Here is an 18,755-nt window from a genome sequence, read left to right on the forward strand (position 1 = left end):
GTAGTTAGCAAAGGCAACAGTTGGATTCTTCTTGTTAAACTGAATTTATGTCCTCCATACTCCATTCTTGTCAGGCAGTTTTGTAAACATGTTTATTTTTTGGACATAACACTCTCGTTGTCATATTACTGCACTTCTGAAAACAAAATAGCTGTGTAATTTACAGGTAAGTTGACGCTACTGTTTTATCTGTGGTCAGAGAAAGTTGTCATTTCAATTTTTTTTCCACTATATAGGTTTTTATGAAATGTTGACCATGCTAACCCAAATGTGTTTAATCATGCTTGGCTCGGTAGGAATTCCATAGATGAGAGGTGTTTTTCAGTCTCTGGGAAGTTAACATGTGTTTCACTGATGGTAAAACTGCTTCTTTCACATGCTTGTAATAGCATTCTGAGTCTCCAGTTTTTAAACAATTAAATAATAGGAGAAAGGGAGATAAGCTTATGTCTCATCAACCTCTTCCTTTTTTTTATGGTCTTTACCTGTAAATGTATACCGGTTAAATAGAGAAAAGGTAGGATCTTCACTTTCTCTTGAGTAATTTCTCTCTCTTGTGTGGATTTTGTTTAAGTGTTAAAGTCAAAGTTCCACTGAGGTTGCAAAAATGATAATATTGTTGTGTAATTAAAATCTTCCAGAAACTTCCTGGGATGGTGGGAGGTGGAGACAGGGAGAAAACAAACTGTGTGTCTGTGTGTCCCAGAAGTCTGAGTCCCTTTTATAAAACGGGGGGTTATCAGTATGTTAGTCCTCCTTTTTTCCCCCAAGTTGAAGACTTCTTTCATTGGGTAAGGTGAAAAAAAGCAACTTTGATATCCCAATTTTATTCATATCCAGTCAGGAAGCATATTGTCGTCACAGAGGAGTTTTAGCTATGAATTGAGAGGAAAAAAAAAATCAATATTAAGTGTTGACTACAGTTTGCAAAAGTTTAAAATGACTGTATCTAACAATATTTTTCAGTTTTTGCTGACAGAAAATATTATACTTGAATTCTTCAGTACCCATTTATCAGCGATAACAATTTCACTTTTACAGTGCATTGACTTAACTGAGACTATTTGTGAAGTGAAAACTGGCCGCTGTCAAGTGTGTTCTGTGCTTAACCAGCAGACATGTTAATTTCTGTGCTCTAAACTTCTTGAATCTTGGCCACTGAGTTGCAGAGAAGGGAGTTTAAACTTATCTAAAGAGTACGTTGTGGATGAAATGTTTCAAGTGTTTTGGGGGCCCGTCTTGTACTAAATTTAACATGATATTAATGTAAAATTGTGCAGTCCTTTCACCAGTAAGTCTTCCAGACAGTAGCAGATTATAGCAAAGAAGTTGCAGGGGCAGGGAACACAAACATAATGAGAAACCAGGTAAATTGAATAAATGCCATGGTAGGGTGGAGCATAGAGACTGAATTTTTTGAAAGAGTTGATGAGAATTAAATCTGTGTCAGTGATGTAGAGATTATTTGAGGATGCCCTATTGGACATACAGGTGCAAACAGCCCAATTAAAAAAGGTGGTTCTGAGAAGGCCCAGAAGAATATCATCCAGGTAAAGAATGTCACTAGAAGGCTCCCATCAAAGGGGCAATAGAAACATGCACACCCTTCCTCCTCCAAGTAGAATTAGCAAATGTAATAGCTATGTTGACACATCTCAAGATTTTTTTGTAATGGGATGTCATACCTTAGGAAACCTTGAAACTCTTTAAGAAAACAAGGACATGAACAAGGAAGATCTGATTTCTGTATTTGAATTCTTTTGGAAATCCAAATGCAGATGATTTCTCACCAAAAACTTGAGGCACTTAAACTGCTTTGGGATAAAATGGAAAGTCCTCATGCAAGAAATAATTGTTTGAAGGATGGTAATTAAATCCACAGAGATTCCAGAGCCTGTGCTGTGCAACAGCATTCATAACTTATCTTAAAGAAGAGAGTGAATAGCAAGGTGACAGTTTGTTGATAGGACTATGAAAAACTGTAGAAGAATCTTCTGAGTGACTGGGCTGTAACAATGGAAAATGAAATTCACTGTGGTTAAATGCAAAATGATACGTATGAGTAGGAAAAGAATTACAACTTGATAAGAAGATAAACTGACTCACTACTCAAGAACAGTCTTCCAGGATTATAGTAGGTAGTGCTGTGAATACATTAAATCAGTGGCAGTTGAAGAAAGCAAATAAGTGCTAGGAATACATTCAGAAATTGAGGAAATCACTATGGCATTGAAGAAGTCTGTGGGACACCAATCTATTAAATGTTTTGCATACTTCTGTTTCCTTTCCTGGTCTTAAAGAAGATGTCATAGAACTGGAAAAGGTACATGGAAGAGCAACAGGGAAGATCATAGAATCTCAGAGTAATTTACATTAGCCCCTCTGGTGGTCTCTGTTCCAACCCCCTGCTCAAAGCAGGTCCTTAGGTAGACTTTAGAAATGAAAATTGTATCAAGCTCTGTACCGTACTGAAAATAAATAAATTAATCGTGCTTACAGCATTGCAAGAATGGGAAGCATATCCTGCAGTTGACAAAGTTCTGTCTGGACCCCTTCACAGATTCCTCCCTGACTTTTTAAGCCTCCGTGCAGACTTGGCCACAAACCTGTTTCATACGCACCAGCACAGCTGGTTCTTAAACTGAAACTCTTACAGAAATGTCATAGAAATGAACTAAATTTAAGAAACCTGTACTTCAGAAATGTTGGTTTAGATGTATTGCTGCTAAATAGTGCATTTAGTGTTATCTCCAAGTGACTGTCTTTTGGTATCCCGTTCAAAAGACACGTTTGTTCTGGTCACTTGTAAATAGATAATGATCTACAGAAAATATCCATGAAAGGGGAGAGACTGGCCATTTGTGGGAATGAGCAAGTTAGATTTATGAATGGGGATTTATCAAGTCTTAGACAGTATATCAGTTACCATAAGAGATGCTTGTGGAAACAAGTATGTAAAAAAAAATAAAATTTCATTATTTATAAGACAGTTAGAGATATTACAACACCAAAGCAGGCAAGAATCATTTTTGTCCAGTGTGAACCTTTTGTGTAAAATCTGCTGAGAAAAGCTGGCCCACTGAAGGGACTTGGAAGGCTATGGAGAAAACTGCGCAAAGTGAAGTGTCCAGTAGAGTGAGCAGGGACAAATTTCCTTGACTTCACATGTGAATGTGAATAGAAAATTGTATTTCTGCAAGTTATATCACACTGTTAGACATGTCTGTAACAATCGTTAAGATGTGACTTAAAACTCTTGCTTTTTAAAATTTTTTTTTTGGTAGTTGGTAGGTTTTTGGTAGTTCAGAAGGTCTTTCTTTGGTTTGATCAATGTTTATCACTTACTAGGACTACAGTTTTCTGCTTGCTTTCATCATCTGAGCACATCAGTTGTACTCAACCTATAAGGAGAATGTCATGCTTACAGAATTATGGAATAGTGAGAATACTGTTGTACGTTCCAGAGTACTTACAGATAGTGTTCAGATGTCTTTAGGCTTACTCAGTATTTTTTTTTCTATTTATTTATTTTAGCAATGGCTCTGTTCTCTGCACATTCAAAGCTCAGCTTTGAAACTCAAAGCATAATACGTTAAAGACAACCTAGGTGTGTGCATCTTTCGGGAGGAATGCTTGCATCTTTCAGTTGAATGTTCAAAATCTGTAGTTTGTGGGAAAAGCACCTGGAACTTGCTGAGACTCTCCTACAGATTCTTATGTAAATGTGTCCTAGCTTACTGGTAATGATTAAATATGTGAAGCCTTGTATAAGGCTTAAAAAGCAAGTGGCATTAGCACTATGCCTTTTTGTTACCTTAAAAATGAATATGTTTGGTTTTGAGGAGTTTATGTGATACCAGTCTTTCTCTTGTGTACATCAAAAGAATGAAAAATCACTTGATTTCAGTTTTAGGTTTTTTTTACTCTTTCCTTTTACTGATTTATTTTAAATTATTCAAATGGTTTTTGAAATAAAAATGAATTTTAGTGTTAAGAGACCATCAGCATATATACACAGCCAGAACTTTTACATAAAAAAGCATGCCTAAATTATGTGCTGCAATAACAAAATGAAAATAGGAAATTGGAGAAATGCAGAGATGCGGCCTTGCATGGCAGTGTTCACTTGCTGTATTATAATCTGTTTTTTTTTTTTTTTTTTGGTGTAAACTTTAAAATAGGTTGTATTTGGCAAGCATAAGAGGCATCAAATACAGCCTGCATGAAACATATAGTAAAACTTTATAGAAACTTGTGACTTTGTGCAGCTTTCGGTAGACAGTCACATGTTTCATTTTAAAGCATGTGGATTTGGGGTGTTTTTTAAGAATTTCGTAGCCTATATGTTTTAAATGACAAGAAATAAATTCTGATGCCTTTTATAAGGAATAAATTTTAAATGAAAATTAATATTTGTTAATAAATGGAATCTTGGTGTTTTCTACCATGAAGATTATAGTGAACAATGGATAAGTTTGCCACAAATAAATAAACAGAGAAACATGTTAGTATTTTCTTACTGAAAAATTATTTTTTTTTGCAGATGAAAAACAAACTTGCATCTCAATTAGTTGAGAATTTTACAGTCTTTTAAATAATATACAGTTTCATTTCAGATGTAACTTTGAGGCATTTCTGCAGGTTTTCAAGCTGTCTAAGCAATGCAGAAGGGGATGTTACTGTGTCTGTGGTAGTTCAAATTTTTGCTCTGAAGGTATTTTCTGGCTTCTCATCTCTGCATTCTCACTGCCTTGTCATACTCTTTTCTCTCCCCTCCCCCAACATGGTTTTGGATAGGTATTCTAAGTTTGCTACTCAAAGTAAGACTCTGTGAGACTTTTCGTATATTGGTGTGAATAAATAACATGGTTTTTATTTCTCTTGTGTTTGTAAAAGAGGTGGAAGAAGACAGAAAGGAGAATGAGAAGGAGGATAAAGAAGGAGAGGAGACTCAAAAAGAAGAGGAGACACATACAGAAAGAAGTATGTAAAGTTAAAAAAAATTATGTTTCAGTGATGGCAAGTATTAGAATCACGGAATGGTTGAGGTAGTAAGGGACCTCTGGAGATTGTCTAGTCCACCCCTCCATCCCTTACAAAAGTCAGGATAAATACATCTCCCCTCATCCACCAAGCCTGTCATCTCATCATTGAAGGCTATCAAGTTGGTCAAGAATGATTTTCCCCTTCATAAATCTATCCTGACTACTCAAAATCACTTTTAGCCCTCTTCATCACTTGTGGGCACATCCCATCAGGTAGCATAGACTTGTGTGTGTCCAGTTTGTTTAAATGTTCCCTAATCTGATCCTCTTCCACCAAGGATAAATCTTCCTTGCTCCAGATTGTCCCACTGGTCTCAGGGACCTGGGATTGCAGAAGGGAAGTCTTACCAGTAAAGACCAAGGCAAAGAAAGCATTGAGTACCTCAGCCTTTTCTGTGTCCTTTTTCAGTAGGCCCCCATGTTTTCCCTAGTTTTTCTTTTGCTGCTGATATATGTGTAGAAGCCTTTCTTGTTGCCTTTAACATCCCTCATCAGATTCAACTCCAAATGGGCTTTTGCTTTACTAACCCTGTCTCTGCATGGACAGTGTCTTTATATTTCTCCTAGGTCACCTGTCCCTGTTTGTGCCTCTTGCATGTTTCCTTCTTATGTGTGAAATCAGTCAGGAACTCCTTGTTCATCCATGTAGGCGTCCTGCCACTCTTGCTTGATATTTCTGCTCATTGGGATGGACTGTTTCTGAGCTTGAAGAAGGTGATCCTTGAAAATTAACCAGCTCTCCTGGATCCCTCTTCTCTCCAAAGTCATAGCCCATTTGGATTCTTCCAAGCAGCTCCCTACACAGGCCCAAGTCTGCTCCTCTAAAGTCCAGAGTTGTGATCCTGTTATTTGTAGCCCAGGCTACCCGCGACCTTCACATCTCCAGCTAGTTCTTTCTTGTTTGTAAGAACTGGGTCCAGTAGAGGGTCTCTTCTTGTTGTTTCCTCAGTCATCTGTTTTAGGAAGTTACTGTCAATGCCCTTCAGAAACCTCCTGGATTGCTTGTGCCCTGCTGTGTTGTCCATCCAGCAGACACCAGGGTGGTTAAAGTTCCCTTTAAGGACCAGGGCTAGTGAACATGAGGCTTCTTTCAGTTGTCTGAAAAAGGCTTCATCTACTTCTTCCCAATCGGGCAGTCTGTAGCAGACACCCACCACAAAGCCACCCATGCTGGTCTGCCCTCTAATCCTAACCCATCAGCTCTTATCTGGCTCCTCATCCATCCCAAGGCAAAGCTCCATGGATTCCTGCTGCCCTGTCATATAAAGGGCAACTCCCCCTCCTCACCTTCCCAGCCTGTCCTCTCTGAAGAGCCTGTATCCATCCATTGCAGCGTGGCAGTCACGTGAGTTATCCCACCATGTCTTTGTTATCCCAATGAGATGATAGCCCCACAACTACATGCAGACCTCTGACTCCTCCTGTTTGTTCCCTATAGTGCCTGTGCCGGAGAGGCACTCAGTTGTGCTGGTTTCCTAGAAAAGGTATGAGAGCTTTCCCCATGATTCTGTCATGAAGGCACTTCATTATTTATGGGCGTATGCTTGAGGTGGTCCCCTTGTATCATGAGGTGTCTCCTGTTCGCATCACCGTATGCCCTTTGTTTGCCGTCCCAGTCCACCACTTCCTCATTTCATTGTTATCATCTCCATTCCCCGTTGCTCCTAGTTTCAAGCTCTCCTCACCAGGCTGGCATCCTGTTGGCAAAGATGCTTTTGCACCACTTCGTAAGGTGTAATCCATCTCTTTCTAACAGCTCTTAATCCTCAAAGAGGATGCATAGTCATAAAAGCCAAAACCCTGTTGTCAGCACTCGCTGTGCAACCAATTAGTTATTGGCCCACGGAATCCATCTGCTTCTCTGCAAGCCCTTACTCCTTACCAGCAGAAAGGAGGAGAAAACCACCATGGTCTCCCATGTCCTTGGCTATTGCTTCCAGAGCCATGTAGTTACGCTTGATATGCTCCAGGTCTTCCCTTCCACTATTCATAGGTGCCCACAAGGAAAAGCAACAGGGGATAACAGTTTGAGGGCTGGACAAGCCTCAGCAGCCCTCTCCGGCATCGCAGATGTGAGCCCCTGGCAAGCAGCAAGGTCAGGCTGGCAAATGGGGGCCTCCATCCCCTGCAGCAGTGAGTCTCTATTATTACCACTTATTGCTTCCTCCTGGTGCTGCTGTGTAGCTCAGGCTAAGCCTGTTTGGATGTTTTGTTGGACATGACTGCCAGCTCTGCATCTGCTGCAAGGGCACAGAGCTTATGCTGTAGTTGCAGAGGTGCAGTCAGAGCTGGAGCCTTCCTCCTGTTGCCAGAAGTCACAAGCTACCAGCCTTCATCATGGGAGTCTCCCATTTCCCAACTGCATAAGCTCAGACTCTGCCTGTGCCTGCTTTGGTACAGGTGGGGGTTCAGGATCTTGAAGCTGCAAGGTATTGGAGAAGATCCAGTCAGTCTTTTTTTTTTTTTTTTTTTTTTTTTTTTTTTTTTTTTTGGTCATCTCTGATGCTGCACAGCCATCATTCAGTCCCTCCGCTTGGTGGCCCAGGTCTTCCACTAGTGCACACCTCATGCAGGCAAGGATACCATTTTGCCTTGCCCCAGGCTTATGTACCAGGCACTTCCTGCAGCCCAAGGCCTGCACAGCTGTATCTTCCCCCAGGAGAGCCTGGTCTGGGTTGGAGGCCTCTGACATTACAGGGATAGTTGTTCCAGTGGCTGCTGGGGACTGCACCACAGGTATGCTGGCCACCCTTCTGCACCAACTGCTGCCTCTGTTGGCTGCCTCTGTTAGCTGCACTCCGGGAGCTGTGCTCTTCTAGGCTGGCACTTGCATAGGCCTTTCCCTAGTACCTGCTGGAAGGGTACTTGACCCTTGCTAATCAGGAGTCAGCTAGAACAAAAGCACAAAGCACCCTTTTGTCAAGAGCAGCTGGCAGAGTTCATTAAAAGCTGCTAGTGCTTGCCAGAAGTCACAGCTTTCCTGTATCTATCCTTTCCTGGGAGCAGCAGGCACCCGTAAGTTCATCAAAGGGAGTCCAGTTACAATAAAATTAAAATTCCTGGATGTAACCTCTGCTTCAGAACAAGTTACCTGAATGTTAAATATGTAAGAAGTTCTTGCATGTTACAAACTCCTTGTACTCTTCGATTGTTTGGCTTTTTCTAAAGCAACTGTCTGGGAGTTGCCTTCAGTAGTCCAGGAATAGTGTTCTTGCCGCTCAGAAATTTTTCTCTTATTTCTACCAGTTTTTCTGATGGATAGGACAAAGATGTAGCTCTTTTTTCCTTCATTTTCCACTGTTAACTGTCATTCTAGAAAAGACTGAAAATTCTTACCTTCAGGATTCTTGCATTTTTTTTGCACAAGTATTGAGCATTCTGCAAATGATGTAGAGTCCTGTATCCCTATAAAACTCTTAAATTTGAGGACTGACACTTTCATAAATTTTGGTAAATATCCTAGTTGTCATGCAGACTTTTAAAATTACTTTTGATAGTGCAGCTCTAAAAAAACTATACAGAAATTCGTAAAGTTAGAAGTAAAAGTCGCAGAGTACATGTAACCTAAGTGAAGAAAAAATTGGCTATTGTGTTTCAGTGTCCACTGAATCCTACTTGTGCTCCTAATTCTGTCTTTCTGAACCAGGCAACCAGGCTCAGGTTTTTTGAGGGGGATGGAGGGAATGTTACAGTCTTCTGTATTTTGATGCTAGTCAGCTACCCATAGTATGCCCTGTAGCCTCTCTTACTGGTAATTTACCCAGGCTTGTCTTTTTGTATCTGCATCACTAGAAGTGATGGTGTTAGGAGCTACTGGAAAAAATGAGGTCTCTTTGTGGTTCTTCAGTGCTGCATCACTTTGAAAATAACTTTTATAACTTTTATATAGCCTGTTCTTTTGTTAGATTTTTACTTACTTTGTTATCCAAGAAGAAGGGCTTTTCAGTCAGGGGTTGGAGGTACAAGTTAAAACTTTGCAGGTAGGAAAGTGTGTTGTGCTGACACAGGCAGAATGACACATAGAGGTTTTATTTGGCAGATTGGTTACTCTGGAAAAGATGCCTTTTTCAGAAGAAGATTTTGCTTTGTTTCTCAGCAGCCATGTTTCATTCTAGGATAATGCTGAGAGGAGCAGAAAGACCTGGAGGCAAGTGAGGAGGGAATGGTCTTGCATTTGGGGGGTTTGGTTGGACAGCTCCTGTGTTCAGTGACAGTTGAACATGATAGTTCAATAGTGTACATTCTTGCAATAACTAATTTGAAATGAAGTGTATTTCTCAGAATAAAATTGTTTTAATAGGTGATTTATTGTTGCTCATTGGTGAATCAGATCTCAGTAACAGGACAACAATATAAGGAGATCAAAGAGACCTTTGCTCTTTTTCAGTGTCATGTCTTATTTTTCCCCAAAATAATGTTGTTGTTTCAGAATCAAGAATGCTTAAACCAATGAAAAATGAAACTTCATGATAGTTACAGCATCCCACAGATTTTTAAGAATCTTATCAGTAATGGCCTCTAATCATTCCAGGTGAAGTGTCAAGGAGAAAGCGTTCTAAGTCTGAGGATATGGACAGCGTACATTCTAAACGCCGTCGGTACATGGGAGAAGACTATGAAGCAGAACTCGAAGTAAAAATTACAGCCAGAAGAGACGTTGACCAAAAATTACAAAAGGTAGAGTGGAGATGCTGGATGAAGATAGCAAAAAAAGTTTTGTCCCTTCTGTTACCATCTCTAAATTAGTTATCTTTTCTTATACACTCTCTGGCCCCTCTGCCTCCCACTTTTTCTTCTTCTTTGACACAATTCAAATTCAGATAACAATAATGGTTTAACGTAAAGACCTACTTTTAAGAAGGGACCAAACATCATTGGGAAACTAAGCAACTAAGCTACAGTAATTATGTTTGAAATGTACTAAGCATGTTTAAACTCATTTCATTTTGAATATAGATGGAGACCAAAAGAATGTCAGCTAAGGAGCTATTTCATTGTGGTAAAGGTTTATATATGGCAAATTTCATTCTATACTCAGCTTTAAAGAAAGTCTGTCTTCAAACAATGTGATTGACATGGTGTTTTGCAGATTTTTATAAAGCTGTTAATTGCCTGTTTGACTGCATCAGCTGCAACTGAGGAAACGCATACTCTTGAAGAAAAAAGTTATGTGTTTATTCCATTAGTTAGTGCATGTTGTAAGTCCATCAATATAGGAGGCAGAAAGCTGAACAATATTTTTTATTTATTTGTGTTTCCTAAGAAAAATTTATCTGCTCTTTGACAGTCATGGCTTAGGAGGGAAAAAATGTAAATAATAAAAGTAATAAACTTTGCACAAATCCAAGTCATCTCTTTCCGTTTTAGCTTCTGCAGAAAAAGGCAACATGGCATTTATGTTTAGGGGAAAATGTATATCAAAAAGAACAGTTTTGTTGAACATCTTTAATTTCTGTTCTCTGACTATTGCTGACTCTTGCAAGAGCAGTAAGAAGGAAAAATTAATTTGTGTAAACAAAAGACCTTATGAAAATGCCTTCTGTTGTTAATATTCTTTGCATCTGTAATAATGTTTTATACTTTAATCACGAATGCATTAATGGCAGAGAGAGGCCATTTATGTTTGCCAGCATTCAAGATGCAGAAACTTTTCCTAGCTGTGCAACCACGTGCTTATTGGTGACTATAAATATACTTGATTGACAGGGCATAACTGTTGTCATAGTCTTGCTTGTGGCACACTTCTTTTCAAGAATTGATGATAATCTTACAGATGGCCTTCCAAGTTAGGGCATTGTGTTACCTTTTGGTTAAATACTTCTGCAGGTTATCCAGAGTCTGTTAGAAGAAAAACTTGCTGCTTTGCAGTGCGCTGTATTTGATGAGACTCTGGCAGACTTGAAAACACGAATAGAGAAAATAGAATGTAACAAGAGGCATAAAACTGTGCTTACTGAACTACAGGTAAGTGTTTGAGTGTTGCATTGCCTAGTAGAGTCTTACTCAAAAATAAATTCCTCAGTATTTGGTTATAAGTCTCCTGTAGCTGTTGTTAGGAAAGCCATTTTGATTCCCCAGGGGAAAAGTAATAATAATGTTGCCTTTGAATTGCAAAATTCTCTCTCTCTACTCCGAAAAAAGCAGGCAATCAATTAATCATCAAAAAAAGCAAATCCTCCTTCTGACAAGTCAATTCATTTGTGAGTAAATCATTTTCCAGCTCTTCTCTGCCATTCAGATATTCTTCAGATAAATGTAGAGTATGAAAATATCTCTTAACTCTACTCTGTGGGGCCAGAAATGTAATTAAAAAAGGAAGAGTGTTGAAAGGAGTGGGACAGTAGCATCAAACTCTGTAGAATATTCAAACAAATAAATAAATATCACTTGATAATCATCCACATTACCTCATCAGGTAACTAAGTAATTGTGCTCCAGTAAGGAAACAAATGGCTTGCATTGAAAGCAGCATGCTTTCTTGCACTCTTTTATAGAGATGATGTACTTAGTGGTGAGATAAGGAACATCACAAAAATCAAAGAATATTGAATTGGAAAGACAAAGTTAAGCTTATGCAATAACAAATTCAAGTATTAAGACCATTCTACTTTAATGTAAGAAAAATATGGAGTTTGGTGCATCAGTTATTCCTAGATATCTCCCCTTTAATTTTTTTGCTAGCAATTTTATGCTGATCTCCTGTTGAGTGGTAGTTAAGGCACTTTCCGTATACTTGTTTCAGGGTCTTCAGGCATCAACTGTGGTGTCAAATTAATAACTTCATGTAAGACTGTGAATGTGTTGATATTAACGTACTTGCCGCCTAAGCTTACTTGATTTTATTGTGCACGGTGCTCCAAAAGACCTCTAAGTTGTACAACATAGCCAAAATTGAACTGTTATTGCAGTATGTGTAATTAAAGGCAGGCTACAATTGTAGCCTGTCACGTTGCTTTATAAAAATGTGAAAGATGTGAGGTTTCTAACCAGTCCGGCTTCTCTTAGGTCAGAGGTTCCAAAATCATGATATGTGAAACTCCCTGGTTTTAAAAAGCATTCAGTCTTTTAGTGTTAATCCAAGGATTATACAGCAGTTCATTTAAAAGAAAAACAAAAACAAAAAAACCCACACAACTCTCTTCATTACAAAGAAGTATCTGCTTAGAACAAGCAACATAGCTACTGCCTCCAGAATAAGTGCAGTCTAGAGGGGGAAATTAAAATCATCTAATGATTAGGTAATTGCAGAAGGAATAGGTATCAATTAGCATAGTCAGAGACACAAGAAATAAAAGACTAGACAGAAATGAACCTGACAGCTGAGCATCAAATACAGTGGAACAAGCTAACAGTGAGGTGTACGTGATATGTAGTGTATCAGTGAGAGAGAAAAATAAAACTAATGAAGGAAGAGGAAATGACAGGAAGAGCAAAAGGGGTGCTTTTCTCGATATGGATGCCTCATCACACATTAAAGTGGTCAAATGCTTTCTAGGTAAGCAGTTGCATTAATTCATGCAAAGTGGGTTATGCTTGTATAATTGTGAATAGGACGAAAATGATTCAAGTTGTCGCTAAGATACGATTGTGATACACACGTGCTCTTCCTGCTGCTGCAAAGTGTTACGGTTGTACTGTATTTTCCACGGAAAGAATAATTTCTCCTGATACGACAATACTCTTTGACTTTATCCTAATTATATATCTCTTACTTTGTTTAACTTATTTAATGGTTCTTGGGAGGGTATTTTTATTATTAGTTTTATTTCTTCTCATTTAGGCTAAAATTGCTAGATTGACAAAGCGGTTTGGAGCAGCCCGGGAGGACTTGAAGAAAAGACAGGAAGTAAGAACTGGACTAATGTTTGTTTTTCTGAACTAGCCTATACCATAAACTGAATTTAATTTCTGTAATGTCAAGTCAACTTTATAGGATTTCAATGAGATTTTTTATCCCATTTTATAAGGAAATCTTATATACGGAAAAATGGTGACCTGGTTATTAATAGTGTTCGCAAAGAAAGTAGGTTTGGCTTGTTGGTTAAAAGGCAGTGATACTGAAGAATGCAATCTTTACTGTAACATCTATTATGTAATTCTGATTTGCGCAGAAATTCCTTTATATGTTATCAGTATGAAAGTGACTTAAATTGTATGTACATAAACGTAATATACTGCAGCCTGAATAGATTGCAGGGTAAATTAGAAGGAATTCTTTACTCTCACTTTTATGGTGGGAGTGGAGATCAGAAAGGATACAAACAGAAGTATTTCTCTATATCTAGAATAAATATTTTGGATGAATTACTATGAAGAAGTGAAAGCTAAAAGTCCTTGAAAGTTGAAGAAGAAATTCTGATTCTCCTGCTATAAAAACGTGAAGGCTAGAGATTCATAAGAAGGGAGGAGCTGGGAGAGGGAGGTGAGGCAGGCAGACAGGACTGAGGAGGCTTTTGGGTTTTGTGAAACATTTCAAGTTGTTCTCCGTTTTTGGCTCCAGAAAATGTGTACCTTACACAAAAATGAATGAATGTGAAATACAATTGAAATATAAGTTTGCAACTTGGCTTTTGGGTTGTTTTCTTTTTTTCAATTTTGTAGAATTCATCAAACCCACCTTTGTCTCCAGGGAAAGCAGGGACTGACACTGCGAACACAAATAATGTGACATATCGGTAAGGGAAACACATCATCGATTCCATGTTCAAACTTATCATAGGAGATCAGTGGTACATAATGTAATAGATAATCTCTCTCTTTTTTTATTTATTTTATGAAAGGGCTCTTCCTTTTTCGTCCTTGTTCATCTGTAAAATTCCATTTTCTCTTACATCATTACAGAAGTCATACGTGAGCAATATTGAATGCATTCTTTGGTAAACTAAGATGTGTTGTTTCAGTAGCTAGAAATAGTTGATGAAAATGGAAGAGTAACTCTGAAAAGAAATAAGGAAGGGGAGATTCTCATAGCAAAAGGCAAACTTGGTGCAAACACTCGAAGACATATGAATAAATAATAAACTATTTTAGACGGGGAATATCCTAAATAAATTTGCAAGGAGGAAAAAAGGATAAATGGATTTTTGAAAATCAAGCTGAAATGAACAGCTGTAAAATAATCTTTTTTTGTTTTTACCATTGTACTGTTTATCATTATACCCCAGTGTGGCTCATTGAGAGATGCTAACTGGAACTTCATTCCATAGAAATGCTGGTACGGTGAGACAGATGTTGGAGTCCAAGAGGAATGTAGGCGAGAGCACACCAGCAACTTTTCAAGCCCCTGTGAATGCAGGTAAGAAACTTCTTGTGCGCTTTATGAACACACTTCTTAAAATTATTGCTTTGCATTAAAGAAGTAACTGAACAGAACAAAACTTTGTTTCTTACGACTGTCTCCCCCACACCCATCCCTGGCCATCAAAAATCATTACTCTTATCTCCCTGTCATGTTCCCAGTTTACGTTTATGTAGTGTACTTGCTAGTCAAAGGAATGAATATGTTGATTTGGCCAGCCAGAATGTGTATGAAAATTAGCTAAGATGCTGCGGCAGACCACTTGCTGGATAAGTCAGTAGAACCTGCTGTACCTCAACTGCTGAGAAGTGGAACACGTGGCTCGCAGGCCATTTATTGCATGGGAATGTTATAGGATGCTAATAATGTTCTCTTAAGTAATGGCTACAAAAGTTGAGTGGGAAACTGATGCAGGTCATAAGCCCATTTCTTAAGGGAGTCGGGTTGAAAAATAGAGTTCCCGTATTAGAATTTTAGAGAGAAAGTAGAATCAAAAACTCTGTTAATGTTACGTTTATGTAGCCACACTATCTTTGGTTTTAAAAATACTGGTTACCTGATATTGAATGCTGAATCTTTTTCACAGAACCATCTCAGAATAGGAATACATGGCTATATGTAGTGTATTACGTTCCTGATGTTTAGATACAGTCCTGAAGTTTTTTTGCGTTCTTTTGCATGGCTTCTCTGATAAATTAATCCTTGATTTCAGTAGAACCTTCCTACCTTTGCAAACAAAGTTAGTCATAACTGACTTAGCTTTTATTTTCTCGTGTTTTCTGAAGAGCCAGCTGTTCTGTCATCTTTGTAATGAGTGTTTAAAATGCTATATGTATGTGTTTTCATCAGTTACACCAGGGAGCTTTCTCATGAATGTGAATTCAGATTTTTGTCATAGTTCCTTGTATATCTTATACAAATGGCATAAAAATAAGAAAATATAGTTCTCAAACAAAGAATTTTATCTTTAATTAGGCTATCAAATATCACTGTACAACAGCAAAAGTATTATCTGGTAGTCTTCCTTTAAAAATGGTAATAATGTAACATATTTTTTCATTTGTTGTGTTGGAGAAAAACTTACCACTTAGTCCAAATGCTTAAAAAGAAAATTTTTTTTCATAGTGCCAGCTTCCAGTCTTGCTGCTCCTCAGACAGTTGTCAGTGGACATCTTAAGCCTCAGACTCCAGTGACCTCCAGCTCTTTGACAACAACAGTTCTTCCTACAGCTAACACAGCTACAGTTGTTGGCACTAGCCAGGTGCCCAGTGGCAGCACTCAGCCGATGTCTGTCTCATTGCAGTCTTTGCCAGTAATATTGCATGTACCTGTTGCAGTGTCATCCCAGCCTCAGCTCCTGCAAGGCCACACGGGGACTTTGGTCACCAACCAACAGTCAGGCAACGTTGAATTTATATCTGTACAGAGCCCATCCACTGTTGGTAGCCTTACCAAAACTCCTGTGTCTTTGGCATCAACTAACCCAACTAAACCAAATAACAGCCCATCTGTGCCCAGTCCTGGTATTCAGAGGAACTCTCCAGCCAGTGCTGGGACAATAGGGACAACATTGGCAGTACAGGCTGTTTCAACTGCACATCCTGTTGCCCAGGCCACAAGGACTTCTTTGCCCACAGTGGGTACTTCAGGACTTTATAATCCTACCAGCAGTCGAGCTCCCATACAGATGAAGATTCCCCTCTCTGCATTTAGTAGTACAGCTCCTGTTGAAACACCCACCATTACAGCGCCCAGAGTTGGTAAGTTATGCTTGAATATTGACGCTGGTAAAGGAAGAGAAAACAGTTGTGTAAGGGAAGCATAAAGCTCCACTCCCGTGGAAATTTTATTTCCAAAAAGCTCTCTAAGCTTTGTTTTATTTAGAATTGGCTTTGAACTATTGCTAGCATCAAATCAGAAATTCCAATTCTGCTATTAATAACTTGGTATTTATTTTTAATACAGCCTCCCAAAATAGTCTGACTGTTTTCTAAGCAAAGACATACTGAAAAGGAAGCATATTCATTAATTTAATTTTCACAACATTTGAAAGTAAACAAAATGAGGAAATAAAGAATACTAAATTAGTTCCAAAGCAGTACATCAGCTCTATTTAAAATAGAGCCTTTGAGAACAATGAATGTTTAAGAACAATATCTAGGTTAATTAGATAACTAATTTAAATATAATATCTAGGTTAACTTTCTGTCTTTGGCCATGTCATGATGCTTCACTGTACTTCTGATTTTATGTACCTTGAATGTTTTTTTAATATGATCCTCAAGATTTCAGAGAGAGTTGGGATCATAGCAAGAGTTTCTTATTATTGGCGCAATATAATGTTAAAATTAACTCAAGCAGCATTTGACATCAGATACAGTTCTATTTCACTTTCCCATCTTAAGTTACCTGTGTCAAAATATATTGTCTTCCTCCAAAGTGACAGTCATACACTTTGCATTTAGTGTTAGCTGTAAAGCTAAGGTAATCTTGATTTAGTATAACATCAAAAGGGTTGTGACAGTCAGGAATGGTGAGCAAAAGAACAGTCTATGCACCTGGAAACTCGTCTGGTTTTCTATGGTTTGCTGTTTGGTGTGTGCACTAGTAATTTTCTGACCAGAACTGAAACACTGCTTGGGCCAATGCTTTTGCTGATAAGCTCTGGTTAAAATGGAAAGGGGTGGGAAAGGAGAAATCTGGATCTAAATGTTTGCATCAAATATTCCAAGTACTTTCACTTAGGTTGCTAGTGTAGATATATTCAGTTGAGCTAACAAATACACTTTCCATGCTCAGCACTTACTTTGTTTTGCAGTCAGTTTAAGCATCCTTTGTTCAGTCAGTTTTCATATAAAAATGTTGAGTAACGGTACTTTTTTCAGTTTAACGTCTTGTCAGTTTACATACAGAGGGAGGAGAGGTGTTTTGTCTTTAGATAGTGAGGGAATTGTTCATTAGATATTTGGAATACACTGTCAGACTTGAAAGGAAAGAAATGTTTAGTGCTCCTAGGCTGGAAAGTGCCATTTCACTTTTTTATAGCTGCTGCTCCCTCTGAAAAGTGGTAACAATCAAGTTTGAATTCTTGTACTCAAAAATCAGGACTGAAAAATGTTAAACGTGCAATGTACTGAATGTTTAGTATCAAACAGTTTTGAAATGTTTCCTCCAGATTCATATAGTACATAATAGTATTTAACATTGATTAGATATTGCAAATGAACAATTTCTTGACCCCTTAGAAAACCAGACAAGCAGGCCACCAACGGATACTTCAGCAAACAAGCGAACAGCTGAAGGAACAGCGCAGGTAGGCTGTTAATTATGTTTCTATATAAAATTCTAAAGTTACAATCCACAGGAGAGCAGTTCTCTACCTTTATTTCCCATAATGAATTTTAATTTCTTTTTTGTGCCATCCTTTCTAGTTTCTGTCCATTTATATTTTTCTTCTTTTTCTGATCCAGAGTATTACTGGGAGCATGAGCTTCTGGTAATCATTTCGGAAGTTTTCCAATAGGGTTTGTCTAAGTAGATGAGTTAGTAACTCAGGCGAACACTGAAAACACGTCAGATACAACAGAGCAAACACATGAAAGAAAACAGCCCAGTTTTTTATTTAAAGAGTCTGAACTGAAAGCTACAAATATAATATAATTTATTGTGACTTTCTCATTTCCACACTATTCCAGAAGCTATTTAGAATTGGAATTCTAATATTTCATTACCATATGTCATGGGGCGGGGTGGAAAAGGAAAAACACTTTTTTCAGGAATAACTACTTGATGATCAAGGAGCATTTGCAGTACGTCCTGATTTCTCCAGTCTAAGATACTTTGAACTTTTTTCAAATTTAAAATCAAGCTATTTAAAATTATTTGTAATTAATTGTCTTTCTGCATACAGAGGTTTCATAAAGCATCTCATACTTTATACTGTTGTTAACTGGAACTCATTTTACTGAAGGGAGTAAAGTAAATTTCCTCTAGCCAAAATTTCTATGTTTAGTGGTGTTTCAAGGTGTAGTTAAATCTGAATTGTATCTTAAAGCAAGAAGAAAATATACTGGGCAAGATTTTGGTTTTCATCTGTCATAGAAACAAAGATAACTGGTATTATAGATTTTCAGCTGTGCCTCACTCTTCCCTTTTTTTTAAAGGCATTTCGTAAAGAATGGTTGTTTGAAACTTAATTTTTGTAGATACCTGTGGATTATAGCTACAGAAAAAAAATCAATACTTGATATGTAGGAAATACAGTACTGGAATGGCTGACAGATGTATGGTTTCAAGATTTAATTTTTAATGTGAGATGCATATTTAAAAAACTTTCTATTTGGTAGAGCCTGAAACCCGGAAAAGACTTCGCAAAAACAGATTATGTGTACAATAGTGGTATTTAGCAATG

The 18,755-nt window shown here is 38.0% G+C and overlaps 1 protein-coding gene across 10 annotated transcripts in view; it reads left to right on the top strand.

Moving 5' to 3' along the window:
• Positions 1-18,755, top strand: part of ATF7IP (activating transcription factor 7 interacting protein) — a 114,067-nt gene that overhangs the window by 60,126 nt on the left and 35,186 nt on the right. For all 10 annotated transcript variants that reach the window (XM_064511409.1, XM_064511413.1, XM_064511417.1 and 7 more), the window contains exons 3-10: positions 4,897-4,983; positions 9,577-9,722; positions 10,872-11,009; positions 12,826-12,891; positions 13,647-13,720; positions 14,252-14,340; positions 15,469-16,104; positions 17,590-17,657. In XM_064511409.1, coding sequence (XP_064367479.1) covers positions 4,897-4,983; positions 9,577-9,722; positions 10,872-11,009; positions 12,826-12,891; positions 13,647-13,720; positions 14,252-14,340; positions 15,469-16,104; positions 17,590-17,657 — 1,304 coding nt within the window. The remainder of the gene's footprint in view (positions 1-4,896; positions 4,984-9,576; positions 9,723-10,871; positions 11,010-12,825; positions 12,892-13,646; positions 13,721-14,251; positions 14,341-15,468; positions 16,105-17,589; positions 17,658-18,755) is intronic.

The sequence above is a fragment of the Dromaius novaehollandiae genome, chromosome 1 (genome assembly GCF_036370855.1).
Source record: "Dromaius novaehollandiae isolate bDroNov1 chromosome 1, bDroNov1.hap1, whole genome shotgun sequence".
Taxonomy (NCBI): domain Eukaryota; kingdom Metazoa; phylum Chordata; class Aves; order Casuariiformes; family Dromaiidae; genus Dromaius; species Dromaius novaehollandiae.